Source organism: Erinaceus europaeus, chromosome 3 (genome assembly GCF_950295315.1).
Source record: "Erinaceus europaeus chromosome 3, mEriEur2.1, whole genome shotgun sequence".
NCBI classification, from domain to species: Eukaryota; Metazoa; Chordata; class Mammalia; order Eulipotyphla; family Erinaceidae; genus Erinaceus; species Erinaceus europaeus.
This window is the reverse complement of record NC_080164.1, coordinates 184,834,586-184,855,100: the sequence shown is the minus strand read 5'-3', so window position 1 is coordinate 184,855,100 and position 20,515 is coordinate 184,834,586. Positions and strand designations below refer to the sequence as shown.

The window sequence follows — 20,515 nt, the reverse complement described above, 5'->3', positions numbered from 1 at the left end:
CGGGTAGCCGCAGCGCCTTCCTCACGGCGCGGTTCGGGCGCCTCCCTGCCGCCCTCGCCCTCCAGTCCCCCGGGCCGCCCGCGTGGGCGCCAGCCCGTCCCCGCCACCAACCCCCGGCCCGCGGCCGAGCGGGACTCCGGGCGACGGACTCCCGGACCCACGTGTGGGGCGGGGCGGGGCCGCCCCCGCCCCCGCCCCAGACCCGCACCGAGGCCGCGGGGCGCATGCGCGGGCGGGGGTCCGGGCGGGAGGGTCCTGGGGCCGCACCCAGCGAGCGGGGTCGGGGCGCTGCGGGAGTGGGGGCGCCCGCCGGCTCCACGTTCAGACAAAGGGGCGCGACCCAGAGCCCGCGCCTGGAGGTGCAGCTGCCCGGGTCCGAGAGCCCAGCGGCGCGGAGGGCGGGCATCGGGGGCGCCCCTCCCGCCGCCCCGGTTCCCGCACCGCAGCTGCCCCGCGCGCCCAGGTTCCCGCGCGCCGGTGCCCACACCTGCCCCGCGTCTCCTCACGCCCGCCCCGCCCCGCCCCGCCCCGCACCTGTGCTTCGCGCCCGGCTCGGCGTCTCCGGCCCCGCGCGCCCCGGCCCCGCACCTGCCCCCGGCCCCGCGCCGCGCGGCCCCGCGCCACACCGACTGCGCCTCCGGGCGGGGGAGCGGCGCCCACCCCCGCGGTCACATGGTGACCCGCAGCCAATGCAGAGGACGCTAGGACCCTGCGGGGCCCGGGGCGCGCGTCCGCACCGGCGCCGCCGCATTATAAATACTTCTCCAAAATGCGGCGCAGCTGCCTGCGCGCGCCCCGGCCGCCCGCGTCCGCCCCGCGCCCCTAGCCGCCGCCGCCGCCGGGCGCATGCAGGGCGCGCCCCCCGCCATGGTCTGCGACTCGGAGATCGCGGCCGCCGCCGGCCCCGCCGCGCCCCCCCGCGCCCCCCTGGACGCCCGGCGGCCCGGCCCCCGCTGGCCCCCGCCCGCGCCCGGCCCGCAGTCCCGCGGGGAGCCCGAGGCCGCGGCGGGGCCGGGGGGCGCGGGGGAGCCGGGGGCCGCGGGGCCGGGGGGCGCGGGAGGGCGCGGCGTGCACATCCGCGAGTTCCGCGCGGCCGAGCAGGAGGCGGCGCGCCGCATCTTCTACGACGGCATCATGGAGCGCGTCCCCAACACGGCCTTCCGCGGCCTGCGGCAGCACCCGCGCACGCAGCTGCTCTACGCGCTGCTGGCCGGTCAGTGCGGCCGCCAAGGTCACGCCGCGCCGGGCCCCGCGGGCTGGACCCTGGGCTGGGCTGGCGAGGGGCTGGACACCTGGCTGGACGCGGGGCTGCACGCGGGCTGGACCCTGGGCTGGGCCGGGCTGGGCTGGCGAGGGGCTGGACGCGGGCTGGACCCTGGGCTGGACGCGGGCTGGGCGCAGGGCTGGACCCTGGGCTGGACGCGGGCTGGACCCTGGGCTGGGCGCGGGGCTGGACGCGGGCTGGACCCTGGGCTGGGCGCAGGGCTGGGCGCAGGGCTGGACCCTGGGCTGGATGCGGGCTGGACCCTGGGCTGGACGCGGGGCTGGATGCGGGCTGGACCCTGGGCTGGACGCGGGGCTGGATGCGGGCTGGACCCTGGGCTGGACGCGGGGCTGGATGCGGGCTGGACCCTGGGCTGGGCGCGGGGCTGGGCGCGGGGCTGGACGTGGGCTGGACCCTGGGCTGGGCGCAGGGCTGGACCCTGGGCTGGATGTGGGCTGGACCCTGGGCTGGACGCGGGGCTGGATGCGGGCTGGACCCTGGGCTGGGCGCGGGGTTGGACGCGGGCTGGACCCTGGGCTGGGCGCAGGGCTGGACCCTGGGCTGGATGCGGGTTGGACCCTGGGCTGGACGCGGGGCTGGATGCGGGCTGGACCCTGGGCTGGACCCTGGGCTGGGCGCGGGGCTGGGCACGGGGCTGGGCGCGGGGCTGGGCGCAGGGCTGGACCCTGGGCTGGATGCGGGGCTGGACGCGGACTGGATGCAGGCTGGACCCCGGCAGGACACCTGGTTGGAACCAGGATTGGACTCTGGGCAGGATACAGGGCTGGACGCGGGCTGGACCCTGGGCTGGATACTGCACTGGAACTGGCAGGACCTAGGCAGGACACAGGCTGGGCCCAGGATGGATACTGGGCTGATGTTGCGGCCACTCATAAAGGCTGCAGCCCTCAGCGGGCCTGGCTGCGTGAGGCCCTGATAGAGTGTCCAGATGGCCGCCACCCTGGGCTAACCCGCCCAGCCATCCAGGGGTCCCATCCATGCTTCCCATCTGGAGTCCTCCCATCCTGTCCACCTGGGATCCACCATCTTTTCCACCCAACCCAAGGTCCCTCTGTCCTGCCCTCCCAGGGTCCCTCCATCCTGCCCTCCCGGGGTCCCTCCATTCTGCCCACCCAGGGCCCCTCAATTCTGCCCACCCAGGGCCCCTCCATTCTGCCCACCTAAGGTCCCTCTGTCCTGCCCACCCGGGGTCCCTCTGTCCTGCCCTCCCAGGGTCCCTCCATCCTGCCCTCCCGGGGTCACTCCATTCTGCCCACCCAGGGTCCCTCCATTCTGCCCACCCGGGGCCCCTCTATTCTGCCCACCTAAGGTCCCTCTGTCCTGCCCACCCGGGGTCCCTCCATTCTGCCCACCCGGGGTCCCTCCGTCCTGCCCACCTAAGGTCCCTCTGTCCTGCCCACCCAGGGCCCCTCCATTCTGCCCACCCGGGGTCCCTCCGTCCTGCCCACCTGGGGTCTCTCTGTCCTGCCTGCCCGGGGTCCTTCCGTCCTGCCCATTCAGGGTCCCTCCATTCTGCCCACTCAGGGTTCCTCCGTCCTGCCCACCTAAGGTCCCTCTGTCCTGTCCACCCGGGGTCCCTCTGTCCTGCCCACCCGGGGTCCCTCCGTCCTGCCCACCTGGGGTCTCTCTGTCCTGCCCACCCGGGGTCCCTCTGTCCTGCCCTCCCAGGGTCCCTCCATCCTGCCCTCCCGGGGTCACTCCATTCTGCCCACCCGGGGTCCCTCCATTCTGCCCACCCGGGGCCCCTCCATTCTGCCCACCTAAGGTCCCTCTGTCCTGCCCACCCGGGGTCCCTCCATTCTGCCCACCCGGGGTCCCTCCGTCCTGCCCACCTAAGGTCCCTCTGTCCTGCCCACCCAGGGCCCCTCCATTCTGCCCACCCGGGGTCCCTCCGTCCTGCCCACCTGGGGTCTCTCTGTCCTGCCTGCCCGGGGTCCTTCCGTCCTGCCCATTCAGGGTCCCTCCATTCTGCCCACTCAGGGTTCCTCCGTCCTGCCCACCTAAGGTCCCTCTGTCCTGTCCACCCGGGGTCCCTCTGTCCTGCCCACCCGGGGGTCCCTCCGTCCTGCCCACCCGGGGTCCCTCTGTCCTGCCCACCTAAGGTCCCTCCGTCCTGCCCACCCAGGGCCCCTCCATTCTGCCCACCTAAGGTCCCTCTGTCCTGCCCACCTGGGGTCCCTCTGTCCTGCCCACCTGGGGTCCCTCTGTCCTGCCTGCCCGGGGTCCTTCCGTCCTGCCCACTCAGGGTTCCTCCATCCTGCCCACCTAAGGTCCCTCTGTCCTGCCTGCCCGGGGTCCTTCTGTCCTGCCCACCCAGGGTCCCTCCATTCTGCCCACTCAGGGTCCCTCCATCCTGCCCACCTAAGGTCCCTCTGTCCTGCCCACTCGGGGTCCCTCCATCCTGTCCACTCAGGTCCCTCTGTCCTGCCCACTCAGGGTCCCTCCGTCCTGTCCACTCAGGGTCCCTCCGTCCTGTCCACTCAGAGTCCCTCCGTCCTGTCCACTCGGGGTCCCTCCATCCTGCCCACTCGGGGTCCCTCCATCCTGTCCACTCGGGGTCCCTCCATCCTGCCCACTCAGGGTTCCTCCATCCTGTCCACTCAGGGTCCCTCCATCCTGTCCACTCAGGGTCCCTCCATCCTGTCCACTCAGGGTCCCTCCATCCTGCCCACTCAGGTCCCTCCGTCCTGTCCACTCGGGGTCCCTCCGTCCTGTCCACTCAGGGTCCCTCCGTCCTGTCCACTCGGGGTCCCTCCATCCTGTCCAATCGGGGTCCCTCCATCCTGCCCACTCGGGGTCCCTCCATCCTGTCCACTCAGGTCCCTCTGTCCTGTCCACTCAGGGTCCCTCCATCCTGCCCACTCAGGTCCCTCCGTCCTGTCCACTCGGGGTCCCTCCGTCCTGTCCACTCGGGGTCCCTCCGTCCTGTCCAATCGGGGTCCCTCCATCCTGTCTACTCGGGGTTCCTCCGTCCTGTCCACTCGGGGTCCCTCCATCCTGTCCACTCGGGGTCCCTCCGTCCTGTCCACTCGGGGTCCCTCCATCCTGCCCACTCGGGGTCCCTCCATCCTGCCCACTCGGGGTCCCTCCATCCTGTCCACTCGGGGTCCCTCCATCCTGCCCACTCGGGGTCCCTCCATCCTGTCCACTCAGGGTCCCTCCGTCCTGTCCACTCAGGGTCCCTCCATCCTGCCCACCTAAGGTCCCTCTGTCCGGCCCACCCGGGGTCCCCCTGCTTGTGGCGCTCAGCCTGTCCCCACCTGCCCCTGGGGTCTCCCCGCCCGTGGTGCAGGGCCCTCGCTCAGCCTGTCCCCACCTGCCCCTGGGGTCTCCCCACCCGTGGTGCAGGGCCCTCGCTCAGCCTGTCCCCACCTGCCCCTGGGGTCTCCCCACCCGTGGTGCAGGGCCCTCGCTCAGCCTGTCCCCACCTGCCCCTGGGGTCTCCCCACCTGTGGTGCAGGGCCCTCGCTCAGCCTGTCCCCACCTGCCCCTGGGGTCTCCCCGCCCGTGGTGCAGGGCCCTCGCTCAGCCTGTCCCCCCACAGCGCTATGCTTCGTGCTGAGCCGCTCGCTGCTGCTGACGGGCCTGGTGGCCTTGGCGCTGCTGGCCCTACGTTACTACTACAGCCGCAAGGTGATCCTGGCCTACCTGGACTGTGCTCTGCACTCAGACATGGCGGACATCGAGCAGTGCTACATGAAGCCCCCCGGTGAGCCATCCCAGCTGGTCAGCGGGGCCACCTCTGTCCTCCCGCTGGCCCCAAGGCAGCTGCGGCCTGGGAGCGGGGCCTGTAGCATCCTGGATGCTGGGCTGTGGGGGTGGGGGGGGCGGCTCAGTGTCCAGTAGGGGCCTCAGCCAGAGGAGGCAGCAGGGGACAGCAAGGTGAGGTGTCCCAGAGTCAGGGGGACCCGCCGGGCACTGCCAGCTCCTGTCCTGAGGGGCTGGCCCCTGCACATGATGCCCTGCCCCTTCCCTTTGTGGCCTGGTGCCCTGTCCTGTGGCACCCTGCCCCTTCCCCTTGTGCCCAGCTGCCCCTGCCCATGCCACAAAGGGAAGGGACTTGGGCTGGGCACAGGTGGCATGAGCATGACTGTGGGCAGGGTCTGGAGGGACTCCTGAGGAAGGTCCTGGGGAGCAGCCAGCCGAGGCTTGTGCTGATGGGGAAGCTGGGGCGGAGCAGTGACCCAGGGAGGCCTGGCTCACCCAGGGGCCGGGGGTCACTGTGCAGCAGCAGGGTAGCTGCTGGGGTGTCAGGAGGTGGGGGGTGCCATGCTTGTGTGGGAGGACAGGTGGGTGGACTGCCCCTCAGGAGGGCCAGCACCCTGCAGTAGTGCCCTGTCCTGCCCACCCCCAGGGCAGGGGTTGGGCCAGGCAGTGGGCAGCTTTGGACAGGCTAGCTGCTGGGCGGACTGCCCGGGAGAAGCCTGAGTCTCTAGGCCCCTGGCCCCTAACCTGGACTCTTACAGTGGCCTCCAGGCCGGCAGAGTGGAGGCCGAGGTTTGGCTGCCCCCCACGCCCATCCCTCTCGGTCCTGCTGGTGGTTCCAAGGCTCCTACCTTACCTCTGGGGACTCGTATGCCAGGCGCCAGGCCTCTGGTCTCTGTGGCCTCTGGTCTCTGTGGCCTGTGGTCCTCATGGCCTGTGGTCTTGTGGCCTGTGATCCTCGTGGCCTGTGGTCCTCGTGGCCTCTGGTCTCTGTGGCCTGTGGTCTCGTGGCCTGTGGTCCTCGTGGCCTGTGGTCTCTGTGGCCTCTGGTCTCTGTGGCCTCTGGTCTCTGTGGCCTGTGGTCTTGTGGCCTCTGGTCCTTGTGGCCTATGGTTCTTGTGGCCCGTGGTTCTTGTGGCCTGTGGTCCTCGTGGCCTGTGGTCTCTGACTGTCCCTGAGGGAGCCAGGTCTCTGCTCCTCATGGCCATCATGTGGGCTGAGGGAGTCCCTGGGGGTACACGGGTGCTGACAGCTGTCCTGACCCCCATCTCCCGCAGGCTCCTGCTTCTGGGTGGCCGTGCTGGAGGGCAACGTGGTGGGCATCGTGGCTGCACGGGCGCACGAGACGGACAACACGGTGGAGCTGCTGCGAATGTCGGTGGACTCGCGCTTCCGTGGGAAAGGTATCGCCAAGGCGCTGGGCCGCAAGGTGCTGGAGTTCGCCTTGGTGCACAACTACTCCGCCGTGGTGCTGGGCACGACAGCCGTCAAGGTGGCTGCCCACAAGCTCTACGAGTCACTGGGCTTCAGACACATGGGCTCCAGTGACCACTACGTGCTGCCCGGCATGACCCTGTCTCTGGCAGAGCGTCTCTTCTTCCAAGTCCGATACCACCGCTACCGCCTGCAGCTGCGCGAAGAGTGAGGCCGCCCGCCACCCTGTCCTCCCGCGTCTGCCCGCGTCCGCCCGCGTCTGCCCGCATCCACGCTCTGTCCGGCCTACAGCCTCTGGCTGCGGGGGCAGCTGCTGTTCCCGCGGCCCTCGACCCCCCCATGCCCTGGATAGTGACGAGGCTGCCTGGCACCGGCCCCGGGGCCGGCCTTCCCGCCAAGCACAGATGCCCTGGGTGGCGAGGCCCCTCCTGGCTGCCTGGCGCCCCGCCCACTTGCCCAGTGCATGCCCAGGGCATGGCCGCTCAGCATGCCGCATGCCCGCCCGCCCTCCGAGGCTGGACCCAGGCGGTGAGTGCCGGCCGCCTGGCCCCAAGCCCCCACTGCCCACTCACCCAGCCCTGCGCTTTGCTTTGATGTCGGTCGTCCTCTCCGCCCAGGTGTGGTCCTGTATCGACCCGTGGCGCGGCCGTGACGGGGCCTTGGGGGAGCAGGGGAGAGCCCGGCCGGGTTGGGAGGCCGCCCTCGCCCCTGGTGCTCCTTCCCCGCCTCGGTCTGGCCCATGGGCCATACCCCTGCCTCTTGCTGGCACTACCCGGGAGCCCGCAGCTTCTCCTAGCCTGAGACCCGCCCGTTTTTAATACGTAATTTAGACAGATTAGCATCTGCATGACGAACTCTGGACAAATGGTAGCTTGACCTGCACACGGCCGTGTGACCTAGCATAAGCACTACTTCCGACCCAGTTTACTGGGGTGGGTGGGGGGTGGAGGGTCTTGGAGTTGGATCTGGTGTGAGGGAACCCGATTCTCAGCCTTGCCCGGAGCTCGGTGCCCTGGGAGAGGGGGGCGTGCTGCCCCCTGTCTGTTCAGCCTGTGGGTATGGGGTGCAGGGGGGGAGCAGGCAGCAGAGGGCCAGGTGCCCCACCGGGCGGGCGGCCCTGCCGTAGGGTGCTGGCACTGGCCCCGAACCCACTGCTGGGTGTCGGGCCGGCGGGGGCCCCGAGTGAGTGGGGGGTGCCCCCCAGGGACCGCAGCCCCAGCCCTGCACAGCCCCGCCCCACCCTGTACATTTCTTCCCGGGCGCCACCCTGCCTGGGGACGGGAGTTTTGTAGACTGTACAGAAATCAGCGCCTATTTTCTTGCAGTTCTCTGATTTTGTTAATCGGGATCATACAGACAGACGTAAAGTGTTTTAGCAAAATGGAAACAGTCGTGCCTTTTGCTTTTTCTGCTTTTGATTCAGCTTGGCGGCCAGCCTGGGTCCCTGGGGTAGGGGCACGTGAGCGGGGCCTTTGCCCAGGCAGTGGGCGTGGCGGGCCGGCCACTTCTCCACTGGACGGATCTGGGGCTGGTGCAGGCGGACACCCCACTCCCCCACCCCCTTCCCCTTTCACTGCTGCCAGGCTGCCCGGCCCAGGGGAGGGGGCAAAGGCAGGTGTGTCCCCAGGGCCCCCAGGCCGGGCGCACCCAGGAAGGCCTGGCTGTCTTGGCCTGGCCAGCACGGAAAGGCCCTCCAACCCGAGGCGGAGCTGGGTTGCCGCTCCTGCCTTTCTGTCTGCCTGCCTGTCCGTCTAGCCCTCCGGCTCCCCCTGCACCCCCGGGGAGGACCAACTCAGCCTTCCTCCTGGACTTGCAGTTCTGTCCAGAAGCTTGTTCTGGAGTGGAAGGGAGGAGGGGAGTTCCAGAGCGTACTCGGCTCCTCTCCGGCGCCCGCGAAGTGACCGTCCCACGCTGGGAAGCCCATGGGGACTGGGGACTGGGGACTGGGGACTGGAGACCTGACCGCCAAGGCGGCTTCCTGCTGCCCTAGGTGGGGCCGGGCAGCGTGGCCTGGGGGGCTGGCTCAGGAACTGCTGGCCTGGGCCTGAGGTGTCCTTGGCACCCTCCTTGCCCTTGGGATGCCTGGGGGGACGGGCTGGGGGGCACAGATAGGAGTGGCGGACACACAGTGCGGGGGCAGGGAGGGGACACAGATGGGGCCCGGGCTTTACTCCTGGGCGGGCGTTGTCACGCGTCCCCTTTCCTGCATCAGGTGATGTGTTGGCTGTGGCCTCTGAGGGTTGACTTCAGGGCTGGCTGCAGGCCCGGTCTGCTGCTCGTGCTGACCTGTACCCCAGCGGCGGCACCAAGACGGGCCAGCTGGGGTGCAGGCAGACGCCCCAGGCCTGACCCGCTGGCTGTGGCCACAGCCTTGCTTTTGACAGCAGAGAGGAGCTGTGTGAGGGGCTGCTTCAGTGTGGTCATGTCCACACGTGCGGTGACCGAGGAAAGCTGATGCTGACAAGGGCCCACAAATCCCTGCCCCCTCCCGCCATGAGGAGGGGCCATCCGGGACTCCGTGTGTGGGGAGGATGGGGCCCTGGGCTGGACTGGCAAGGTCAGGCTTGGTGACGTGGGGTCACTGTCAGACTGCGTGAGGCCCGGGGTGAGTGGAACTCCACACCTCTGTAGTTGGCTTCACTTCCTGTGGTCTTTCTGAGTTCCCCAGCCCTGATCCTCTGGGGCCCTGGGGACAGGAGAGGGAGCCCCCAGCCTTGACCCTCTGGGGCCCTGGGGACAGGAGAGGGAGCCCCCAGCCCTGACCCCCTGGGGCCCTGGGGACAGGTGCAGGAACAGAGCTGGGGACAGACTGTGGACCCTGGCTCCCTGGGGTGACTGCCTGGGCTGGGACTAGGGGCTCCTCACTGGCCCGGCCACCTGCTGCTCTTCTTAAACCAGGGAAGGGTGCTGTGTTTTCCTTGACGCCTGGGTCCCCACAGGCCTGGCTGTGCAAGGCCAGGGCTCAGGCAGCACCCACAGTGGGCGGCAGGACCCATCTGAATGAGGGCAGCCACGGCCAGGGCTGTGCCATGCGGGAATTGGAGTCGGCAGAAACTCACGGAGGCTCAGAGGTCCCACACAGCTTTTATTAAGGCTGGGCTGTGGGGGGAGGCACCCGGCCACCCCGAGTGCCACCTGACAGGCACAGGGTGCCCCACTGACCTTGGGGAGGCCCACACAGGACTGGCGGAAACTAGTTCTTTCCTGTCCCTGAGCTGGGAAAGGTGAGAGATGCAGGCCCGGCAGGGTGGGGGTGGGGCTGGGCCCTGGTAGGGCTGAGACGGGGAGGGGCCGGTGCGGGGCTGGGGGCCCGACATGAAGTCCATCCTGAGGTCTGCCCTGGGGTCTGCCCTGGGGTCTTCCCTGGGGTCTGTCCTGAGGTCTGCCCTGGAGTCTGTCCTGGGGTCTGTCCCGAGGCCTCCCACAGTGGTGCCAGGCATCCCCAGGATTGGCCGACACTCAGGCTCACGGTCAGGGGCACCTGTGAGGTGAGGGCAGATGATGTGAGGGTAGCAGACAGGCCGGCACCCTGCATCTGGGGGTACCCCACCTCTGCCTGCTGCAGAGCGAGCCAGGAAGCCCCCCACCTGCAGGGGAGGGGGTTGGGTGGACGGCCATCCATGGGTGGGGTGGGCCTTTCCAAGTCTGGGGACTCTGGCCCTGGGCACCCCATCCTGGCCACATGGGCGTGTCCCATCACCAGGACCCAGGGCTCCTTGCTGGAAGAGAGCCGGGCAACCTGGACCCCTCCCCAACGCCCCTGCCCTAGGATATGGCCCCTCCCCTTGTGCCCCCAGCCCGTTGGTGTGGTGACTTGGCAGGTGACGCCCCCTCACCTGCAGCTGAAGGCCCAGGGCTGGCAGGTGTCTCAGAGACTCCATGGTGGTCCTGACGAGAGCTGGGGCACAGGGAGGGGACTGAGCACCGGGCTGCGGGCTGCAGCCCATGGCACGCCAGCATGGGCCCCCAGCTCCCAGTACGCCTGAGGCCCCACTGAGTGGGGGCAGGGTGTGGGTGCCGCCCTCAGCCCTGGGATCAGCTCAAGCTGGCAGTGGATGGAGGCCCGCAGAGCATGTGTCCGTCAGGTCAGGGACATAGGGCTGGGGCCTTCCTGACCGCTGGGGCGGACAGTGATGCGGGGAGGGGCCAGGGTGGATGGCCGGCCAGCTTGCTCGACACACACTCAGCAGTACCCAGACTCGAGCGATGGGTGTCCCACAGGCGGTGCCCTGAGGAGGGCTCCATAGGAGGGTCTTACCTCTGAGGGCCTCATTATGGGGTGGGATCCTGTGAGGTGGGACCCTCTGAGGGGGCCTCATTATGGGATGGGATCCGTGGGGTGGGACCCTGTGAGGGGGGCCTCATTATGGGGTGGGATCCTGTGAGGTGGGACCCTCTGAGGGGGCCTCATTATGGGATGGGATCCGTGGGGTGGGACCCTGTGAGGGGGCCTCATTATGGGATGGGATCCGTGGGGTGGGACCCTGTGAGGGGGGCCTCATTATGGGGTGGGCTCCTGTAGGGTGGGACCCTGTGAGGGGGGCCTCATTATGGGATGGGCTCCTGTGGGGTGGGACCCTGTGAGGGGGGCCTCATTATGGGATGGGCTCCTGTGGGGTGGGACCCTGTGAGGGGGGCCTCATTATGGGATGGGATCCGTGGGGTGGGACCCTGTGAGGGGGGCCTCATTATGGGATGGGATCCGTGGGGTGGGACCCTGTGAGGGGGCCTCATTATGGGATGGGATCCTGTGGGGTGGGACCCTGTGAGGGGGCCTCATTATGGGATGGGCTCCTGTGGGGTGGGGCCCTGTGAGGGGGGCCTCATTATGGGATGGGCTCCTGTGGGGTGGGGCCCTGTGAGGGGGGCCTCATTATGGGATGGGATCCTGTGGGGTGGGACCCTGTGAGGGGGCCTCATTATGGGATGGGCTCCTGTGGGGTGGGGCCCTGTGAGGGGGGCCCATTATGGGATGGGCTCCTGTGAGGTGGGACCCTGTGAAGGGGCTCGTTATTACAGGTATGGGTCCCTTAAATGTGGGACCATGTTAGGTGGAGCTCCCTATAGAATGGGGTTTGGCTAACATTGGCCCTTTTTCAGGGCAAGTCCCTGACAGGTTATGGGCTGAGGGAGACATGGGGCTGCCTATGGGGAGGGCTGTGCCAATTCACCCCCAACCGCTGCCGGGACACGTGGGCACAGGGCTCCTGGCCAGAACAGACGCCCTAAGCCACTGTATTATGGGGGGAGAGTCCTAGTCTCCCTGAGGACCAGGGGGCAGAGTTGTGGGTGCCCAAGGGAGGGGCAGTCGGAAGAGGCCTCACTCCTGATGCCCCTAGCCCACCTGCCCGCTGCCCCGGGTGCTGGGGCCCCATGCCCACTCACCGGCGAACTCTCGAACCTGCTCGTCCTCCACCTCGAACAGCAGCTCGTCGTGAATCTGGGCCACCAGCCTGCAGGGCAGGGCAGGTCACCACTGGCTCGGGACATGGCGAGGGCCTCGCTGGGGGCTCTGCTGGGGACCTTCCAGGGCCTCTGCCAGGGGCGCCAGGCGGGTCAGCTCTGATGAGGCGGGCTACCCTGGGAAGGCCCCAGGAGGCAGACACCCAGCCCTGGCAGGAGCTGAGCTTCCTGCTGGTGAGGAGCAGAGCTGCCCCAGGGCTCCTGAGGGGTGAGGGGTCCCCACCAACGCGGGCTGGACTGTGCTGGGCCCTGTTCACAGTCCAGCTCAGGGCAGGTGGCTGGGACAGGTGCCTTAAAGAATGCTTTTCAGGCCAAAGAGAGTCGAGTGCCCAGTCAGGGCTGGGGAACTTCCAGATGCAATTTAACTCCAGCGAGTTGGCCTGGGGGCCAGCTCTATGCCCCCCACCCCTCCTGCAGGCCAGCAGACCCAGTCTGGGCTTGTGGCTCTGCTGGGGGCTGGCCTCTGTGAGCTCTGCCCTTTGTCCCTGCCTGGCCCTGCTGCCTGCCTGTGGCTCCCACAGGGCCCAGGAAACAGACTGCCTCTAGGCCCCGGGTTGGGATCCCTGGGAACACGGCCCTGAGGGGCCCCGACAGAGGGCCCGCTGGCCATGGTCCTTTCTCTCGTAGAGACAGCTGGTGTGCTACTGCAATGGCTGATGCAGCTACCTCCACTTTGGCAGCAAGAGGGAATGGCCAGTAAATTGGAAGCACCTCAGCCCTGCCACCCCAAAGCCACCTCACCTCCGCCCTGCCACCCAAAGCCCCCTCACCACGGCCCTGCCACCCCAAAGCCCCCTCAACCCGGCCCTGCTACCCCAAAGCCCCCTCACCCTGGCCCTGCCACCCCAAAGCCCTCTCACCTCCACCCTGCCACCCTAAGCCTCCTCACCCTGGCCCTGCCACCCCAAGGCCCCCTCAACCCAGCCCTGCCACCACAAAGCCCTCTCACCCCGGCCCTGCCAGCCCAAAGCCCTCTCACCTCCGCCCCGCCACCCTCAGCCCCCTCACCCTGGCCCTGCCACCCTCAGCCCCCTCACCCTGGCCCTGCCACCCTAAGCCCCCTCACCCTGGCCCTGCCACCCCAAAGCCCCCTCAACTCAGCCCTGCCACCCCAAAGCTCTCTCACCCCAGCCCTGCCACCCCAAAGCCACCTCACCCCGGCCCTGCCACCCCAAAGCCCCCTCAACCCAGCCCTGCCACCCAAGGCCCCCTCAACCCGGCCCTGCCACCCCAAAGCCCTCTCACCACGGCCCTGCCACCCCAAAGCCCCCTCACCCCAGCCCTGCCACCCCAAAGCCTCCTCAACCCGGCCCTGCCACCCCAAAGCCCTCTCACTCCGGCCCTGCCACCCCAAAGCCCTCTCACCTCCGCCCTGCCACCCTAAGCCCCCGCACCCCGGCCCTGCCACCCCAAAGCCCCCTCACCCTGGCCCTGCCACCGCAAAGCCCCCTCACCCCAGCCCTGCCACCCCAAAGCCCCCTCACCCCGGCCCTGCTACCCCAAAGCCCCCTCACCACAGCCCTGCCATCCCAAAACCCCCTTACCTCAGCCTTGCCACCCCAGAGCCCCCTCACCCTGGCTCTGCCACCCCAAGGCCCCCTCACCCACCCCAAGGCCCCCTCACCCCGGCCCTGCCACCCCAAAGCCCCCTCACCCTGGCCCTGCTACCCCAAAGCCCCCTCACCCTGGCCCTGCCACCCCAAAGCCCCCTCACCCCGGCCTGCTACCCCAAAGCCCCCTTACCTCAGCCCTGCCGCCCCAAAGCCCCCTCACCCCGACTCTGCCACCCCAAGGCCCCCTCACCCCAGCTCTGCCACCCCAAGGCCCCCTCACCCCAGCCCTGACACCCCAAAGCCCCCTCACCCCAGCCCCAAAGCCCCCTCACCCCGGCCCTGCCACCCCAAGGCCCTGAACTTGGGTCAGCAGCTGCTCTGGTGTCTTCCCTGGACGGAGCTGCTGCTGGGGGCACCACTCCTTGGGGAAGCCCCCACCCTGTCTCTCTCCCCCTGTGGGTTCAGGGCCCTGGCCTTGGCCTTGGGGGGCAGGAACCCCAGGGCGATTCTCCCAGCCTGGCAGGAACAGTGTCACACGTCTTCAAGTGACGCTGTGACGCCCCTGGAGGCTGGTGTGGCAGCACCCAAGAATAGACTTGGGCTGCTAGTCACCTGGGGAACACGGCACCAGCCCGCCCCCGGCCACACCCCAGAGGAAAGTGGGGTGCAGAGGGAGGTCCACATTCAGGAGGGTGACAGGGCCCCTCCGGTCCTGCTGTCCTTGGGGACCACTGGGGTGGCTGGGCTTTGTTTTCTTTTTTAAAATTAATTTATTTACTGGGTAAAGATAGAAACCAAGAGGGGATGACAGAGAGGGAGAGAGAAGCTTCTCCCCTGCAGGTGGGACTGGGGTTTGAACCCGGGTCCTTGGGTATCCTGTGTGCACTCGTCCAGGTGCGTCACTGCCAGGTCCATGGGTGGGGGGCTTCCACCCTCTGTCCTGCTCAGGGACACTGGGTGGGAGTGGCTCGCCCTTGGCCTCTGAGAATGGGTGGGACTTCTCCTGCCTCCCCTGCTCTGACACCCCCACCCCACCCCACCCCAGGAGCAGGGGGGCCTGGGGTCCCACACAGGCCCCCCATCAGGCTGGGCAGGGGGCAGACCAGCCACGGCGGCCGCATCTCGCAGGAGTGAGGCTGGGCGGTGGACAAGGGTCGGCCCCACGACGGGAGAAGTCAGCAGGGGCCTGGGGCCAGGGGTCCTTCAGAGTGGACGCGGGGAAAGTGAGGCTACAGGAGAGGCTGGAAGGAGCTCCTGTGAGGGCTGAGGGCTGAGGGCAGAGGGCAGAGAAGCTGCAGGGGCGGGTCCCAGGCCTAGACTGTCCCTGTGTCCGGATGCCTGTGGAGGAGCGGTCCTGGGGTGGGGGGCAAAGGCAGGAAGCAGGGGGAGGCCCATCGCTGGGACCCCGAACGCTGGGTCTCCGGGGGTGAGGCTGCACCTCTGTCAGCCCCTCTAGGCAGGGGGTGGGTGGTGGGCCAGCAAGCGGTACCCCCTGGTCACCCAGTCCCTCCAGCACCCAAGGTAGATGCGGGTTGGGGGGCAGGCATGGCAGGTGACAGACAGACGGAGGACTGTGGTGATGCAGGAATGTGGGACAGCTGGGGGGCTGTGTTGGTTGCCATAACTGGGGGGCTGGGGCTGTGTCCTGTTGAGGGGGTCCGTGTCCTGTTGAGGGGGTCCATGGTGTGGTGCCCCTGAGGAGTCTGGCCATCCCCCATTCTGGGCCTGTACCCCATACACCTGGTCCCTCCTGCCCAGTGGGCAACAGGCCTCCCCTGACACTGTAGGGGTGCACCCAAGGGTACCTGCCAGGGGTGAGCAGCCCACAGTCTAGCCCGAGCGGGAATCCCGAGGCCAGACACACAGCTCAGGGCCCCTGGTGGACCTCTAGCGGGCCTTGGGCAAGGTGGGCCCCTGGGTGGGTGGGGGAGGGAGGGTGTGCCCACTGACCTGGCCGTTAGCCGGGGGGATGAGGCCACTGCAGCGAAGATGCGGACCATGGCCATCTTGCAGAGGTCAGCTGCGGAGCCTGGGGAAGAGTGGTCCTGTGTGAGGCTCCCTTGTGAGGGTCCTGTGTGAGGGTCCTGTGTGAGGGTCCCGTGTGAGGGTCCCATGTGAGGGTCCCATGTGAGAGTCCCTTGTGAGGGTCCTGTGTGAGGGTCCTGCATGAGGGCTCCCTGTGAGGGTCCTGTGTGAGGGCCCTGTGAGGGTCCTATGTGAGGGTCCTGCATGAAGGATCCCTGTGAGGGTCCTGTGAGGGTCCTGTGAGGGTCCTGTGTGAGGGTCCTGTGTGAGGGTCCTGTGTGAGGGTCCCCTGTGAGGGTCCCATGTGAGGGTCCCGTGTGAGAGTCCCTTGTGAGGGTCCCATGTGAGGGTTCTGTGAGGGTCCTGTGTGAGGGTCCTGCATGAGGGCTCCCTGTGAGGGTCCTGTGTGAGGGTCCCATGTGAGTCCCTTGTGGGGGTCCTGTGTGAGGGTCTTGTGTGAGGGTCCTATGTGAGGGTCCCATGTGAGAGTCCCTTGTGAGGGTCCTCTGTGAGGGTCTTGTGTAAGGGTCCCGTGTGAGGGTCCTGTGTGAGTGTCCCTTGTGAGGGTCCTGTGTGAGGGTCTTGAGTGAGGGTCCTGTGTGAGGGTCCAGTGTGAGAGTCCCTTGTGAGGGTCCAGTGTGAGGGTCTTGTGTGAGGGTCCTGTGTGAGGGTCCAGTGTGAGAGTCCCTTGTGAGGGTCCTGTGTGAGGGTCCCCTGTGAGAGTCCCTTGTGAGACTGGACCCCTGTGAGGGTCCAGTGTGAGAGTGCCCTGTGAGGGTCCCCTGTGTGGGTGCCATGTGAGAGTTCCTTGTGAGGGTCTTGTGTGAAGGCTCCCTGTGAGGGTCCCCTATAAAGCCCCCTGTGAGGGCCCCTGTGAAGGTCCCCTGTGAGGGTCCAGTATGAGGTGAGGGCACCCTGTGAGGGTCTTGTGTGAGGGTCCAGTATGAGGACTCCCTGTGAAGGTCCCCTGTAAAGCCCCCTTGTGAGGGCCCCTGTGAAGGTCCCAGGTGAGAATCCCCTGTGTGGCTCCTATGTGAGGGTCCCGTGTGAGGCTACCACGGTGCATCCTGTGGGCGCATCCTGCAGGGAGCCCAGCAGGGCAGAGCAGCTAGGCCAGCCCCCACTGGCGGTCAGCTCCCCCAGACCTTGGGCAGGCCCCCATGGAGGCCTGACTGTGACCCACACACTTTTCACCTGATGAGCCCACACCCACTGTTCGGCTCCAAGTGTGCGCCCTCGTGTGACCAGTGGCCAATGACGCGGGACTCTCACGGGCACTGCTCAGCCCAGCGGGAGGTGCTGTACCCCTCAACCCCCAGCCTGGCTCCCCTCAGGAGGCCTCTGAGGACTCACAGGATCTCAGCCCTGGTCCCCCAGCTTCTTGCAGCCTGCACCCCAGTATGGGACACCCCTAGGAGGGGCAGCAGCATGACGGCCTGGGGACAGGGCTCAGCGCTGGGAGGGGCACCTACCTGCACACGGGGGGCTCTGATGCAGGGTTTTTCCACAGGGCCCTTGGGCCCCTCATGGCACCTCTGCCAAGAGCCACGCAGTACTGGGGCATGGGGGCACCTCGGCCGAGAGCCACACAGTACTGGGGTATGGGGGCACCTCGGCTGAGAGCCAGGGGGCGCTGGGGGCAGGGGAGGCGTCTCCATGAGACGTGGTGCCCCCGGCCCCTGAAGCCCCCCAGGTGACCCCCGACGACCTCCTGGCTGCAGCCCCACAGCACGGCCACGGCGTACCTTGCACCACGAAGTTCACGGCCTGGCGCTCGGCCTGTGCCCGGAGCTGGGCGTCTCGGTTGTGGATCTGTGGCAGTGGCCTCCGCCTGCCCATGAGGGACGCCACGCAGCCTGAGGGGGAAGGAGAACCAGAGTGCCACTCTGTGGTAGTGGCCTCCACCTGCCCACGAGGGCCGCCACGCAGCCTGAGGAGGAGGGACAGGCGGAGGGGGAGGAAGAGGAGGGAGAACCAGAGCACCACTCTGGCACACGTGCCGCCTGGGATCTAACCCAGGACCCCACTTCAGCGTCCAGTACTTGAACCCTGTGTGCCACCTCCTGGGTGGCCCAGTTGTAGCCTATATTTTGTCAGTTCTTTTTGGTGGTGCTGGAGCCTTGCGCATGTGATGCCACTGCTGCCAGGGCCACCTGTCGATCTTGTCAGCTGGGCAGAGGGGACAGCACGGTGCACCATCCATGGAGCTTCCCCTGTGCTATCTGTGGTGCTTGCATGTGGTACCTGGGTTTGGACCTAGTTCCTCACACATGCTAGGTAGGGCGTGACCTTTACTGGGTGAGCCCCACCAGGGCCCTCTAGTCCACATTTTATAGCGAGAGGAAGAGAAACAGCAGCATCATGCCGCCATGCACGGAGGTGACCCCGTGCTGCCAGCGACCCCGCTGTGGCTTGGAGAATTGAACCCAGGGCCTCAGGGATGGGACGGCTGGAGGCTCTTCCTGCTGGCTGGATACCTGCTGGGTCTCCGCACCTGGCTTCTGATGTGAACGGCATAACATCTCATTCACTTCTCGAGATGTGGGGCTTTTATTTCAGTCCTGAACTGTGAGGGCTGGGTGGTGGCACCACAAGCCAGGACCTGGGTGCGAGCCCCGGGCCCACTGTAGGAGGGCCCTTCACGAGTGGTGAAGCAGGGCTGCAGGTGTCTCCTTGCCCCTCTCCTACTCGATCTCCCCTTCCCTCTCAATCTCTCTGTCCTGCCTAATAAAGAAACAACAGCTGAATGAAACCTCAAGTGACTGAGGAATCCACTGACTTGTAAGTTGTGTGTCTACACACATCGGTTTAGAGAAACTACCCTGTGGTGCACGGTGGTCACAGGGCAGGGTCCCACCTGGCATTCTCCGGGTCCGTGAGCAGCCAGGGCTGTGGTGTGGACGTGCCCGGGATCCTTAGCCTATGACCCAGCTGCCCACCAGCCCTTTCTGAGCTCCTGGGCTGTAGGCCGCCTCAGGTGCCCATGCTAGGCTGGCCTGGGGTGGGAGTGAGGGCAGGGCCCTCACTTGGCTCACCTGTCTGGTGGCATTGGGCGACGGTTGCTTGGGCAAAGTCCTTGATTTTCTTGTATTTCTGCAAGAAACTCTCCAAAAACAAGGCGGCCTCCTGAGCAGTGACTCCAAGGCAGGCCGCGAGCCTGTCCTTCCCTGTGAGCAGAAATGGTCGGTCAGAGGCACCGCCCCAGAGCCCAGTGTGTGAGGGCTGCTCAGAAGCCCCGACACCTAGTTCCGGTGGGCACCATGTTCTCCCTGGGTGGGCTGAGACGGTGCCAACATTTGGCTTTCCAAATAAGAGCTGGGTGCTGGGACTGACTCGCCCCACAGGTCTGAGGGGACACCTGCAGGCTTGCCGGGGAGCCAGGCTGCAGCCCAGCTTCCATCTGTGCTCAGTGCACGGCAGGAGAGGGCACAGGGGAGAGGAGGGCGGCCCACGGCTGAATCCTGACAACACAACACCCAGGTGCGCCCATCCTTGGACTCTCCTTGGAGACAAGCGCATTTGCTCCGGATCCACCTTCTTTGTGGTCGTGGGTACCCACTGCTCTGGGCCGCTCGCAGGGAGGGAGGCCCCTCAGCACGAGCTCTCACCGATGCCATGTCTGCTCCTCGGCCACAGAGGGGGAAATGGCAGGACATGTGATTTCCGGGTGGGCTGTCCTGCTGCTCCCCACATCCACCCAAACTGAGTGAGTTTTTACCAGAATGTTACTATCTCTGACTTATGGTGACGTTGGGGATTGAACCTGCAGCCTCTGAACCTCAGGCATGAAGGCCTGCTGTGTAACCCAGGCCCAGCTCTTAACTAATAAAATAGATGAACATTTTTTTTCTTTGTTTGTTTGTTTTCTGAGAGACAGGAGAGTATCACTCTGGCACATGCGTTACTGGAAGCTGGGGAATCAAACTTGGGACCTCACACTTGAAAGTCTAACGTCTTACCCACTGTGTCACCTCCTGGGTCACACTTTGATTTTCATTTGTTAGACACAGAAATTCAGAGAGAAGGGAGAAAGACGGAGCGTGAAAGAGATACACCTGGGCTGGGAAGACAGCATAATGGTTATAAAAAAGACTTTCAATTTTATTGGGCCAGGCGGTGGCGCACCTGGTCGAGTGCACACATTACAGTGCGCTAGGACCCAGGTTTGAGCCCCTGCTCCCCACCTGCAGGGGAAAGCTTAATAAGAGGTAGAGCAAGGCTGCAGATGTCTCTCTGTTTTTTCCCCTCTCTATCTCACCTTCTCCTCTCAATTTATCTCTGTCTCTAATAAATAAAGATTAAAAAAAAAGGAGAGATGGAGGGACCTGTGTCGCAGGCCCCACTGTTTTCTGCTCTCTGTCCTGAGAGAGACTTGGCGGGCAGAGAGAAACACCAGTTTTCCATCCACGAGACCCCTGGAGGCTGTCCACGGTGCCCTGCGTGGTGCCAGGCCTGGAGTATGTAAGGTGTGGGCATGACTGCTGCCCTCCACCCATGCCAGAGTCACGCTTGGCTACAGAGGTCCCTGGGAGAAGGCCAGCCCCAGCCTTCTTTCCAGGCTGAGGGTGACGCCAGCCACACCAGGTCCTCCCTGTGCCACACCCCACCGTGACTGATGTCTGCGCGGGTCCAACCTCTACCCTGTCGCACGGGGACGGCGTGTCTTCTCAGCCAGTGCCTTCTCATCCTGGATGGCTAATCTCAAGCCCAGCCAGGGGCTTATGTATCTCCGATATTCCAGGGTTTGACTTGATTTTGTCTGGCAGAGCTAGGGGCTCTCACCTGCATGGGCTTTGCATTCAGCTAGAGACGGAGACAGAAAGAGACATCATAGCATCTCACAAGGGGTACAGGGGCTCGAAACTGGGCCTCGCACATGCCAAAGCTCACACCCCACCAGGTATGTTCTCGCTGGCCCTCAGGCCTCAGTGCCAAGTGTGAAGACTCCCTGGGCTCCTGAACCTGCTGGGGGTCTCTCCATCCGTGTGCACGTTCCTGCACAGCTGTCCGCCGACCCCCACTCCTGATCCTGCTGGGGGTCTCTCCATCT

At 66.7% G+C, this 20,515-nt stretch overlaps 2 protein-coding genes across 11 annotated transcripts in view; one reads left to right on the top strand and one right to left on the bottom strand.

Moving 5' to 3' along the window:
* The first annotated feature begins 812 nt into the window (after positions 1-812).
* NAT8L (N-acetyltransferase 8 like) lies at positions 813-6,922 on the top strand. The gene is made up of 3 exons (XM_060188358.1): positions 813-1,213; positions 4,830-4,994; positions 6,268-6,922. The coding sequence occupies exons 1-3, from the start codon at positions 847-849 to the stop codon at positions 6,633-6,635; spliced, it is 900 nt and encodes a 299-aa protein (XP_060044341.1). The 5' UTR covers positions 813-846; the 3' UTR covers positions 6,636-6,922.
* A 2,567-nt stretch (positions 6,923-9,489) lies between these two features.
* POLN (DNA polymerase nu) overlaps positions 9,490-20,515 on the bottom strand; it is an 86,495-nt gene continuing 75,469 nt past the window's right edge. Inside the window, exons 14-19 of one of the 10 annotated variants that reach the window (XM_060188355.1) lie at positions 18,501-18,632; positions 17,211-17,321; positions 15,391-15,511; positions 11,810-11,877; positions 10,261-10,322; positions 9,490-9,905 (exon numbers count right to left, since the gene is read on the bottom strand). In XM_060188355.1, the coding sequence (XP_060044338.1) occupies positions 9,618-9,905; positions 10,261-10,322; positions 11,810-11,877; positions 15,391-15,511; positions 17,211-17,321; positions 18,501-18,632 (782 nt within the window). In that variant the 3' untranslated portion in view covers positions 9,490-9,617. Of the gene's footprint in view, positions 9,906-10,260; positions 10,323-11,809; positions 11,878-14,483; positions 14,704-14,795; positions 15,086-15,390; positions 15,512-17,210; positions 17,396-17,426; positions 18,190-18,500; positions 18,633-20,515 lie in introns of those variants that run through there. The other 9 variants (XR_009549058.1, XM_060188353.1, XM_060188354.1 and 6 more) reach the window with 9 other exon arrangements.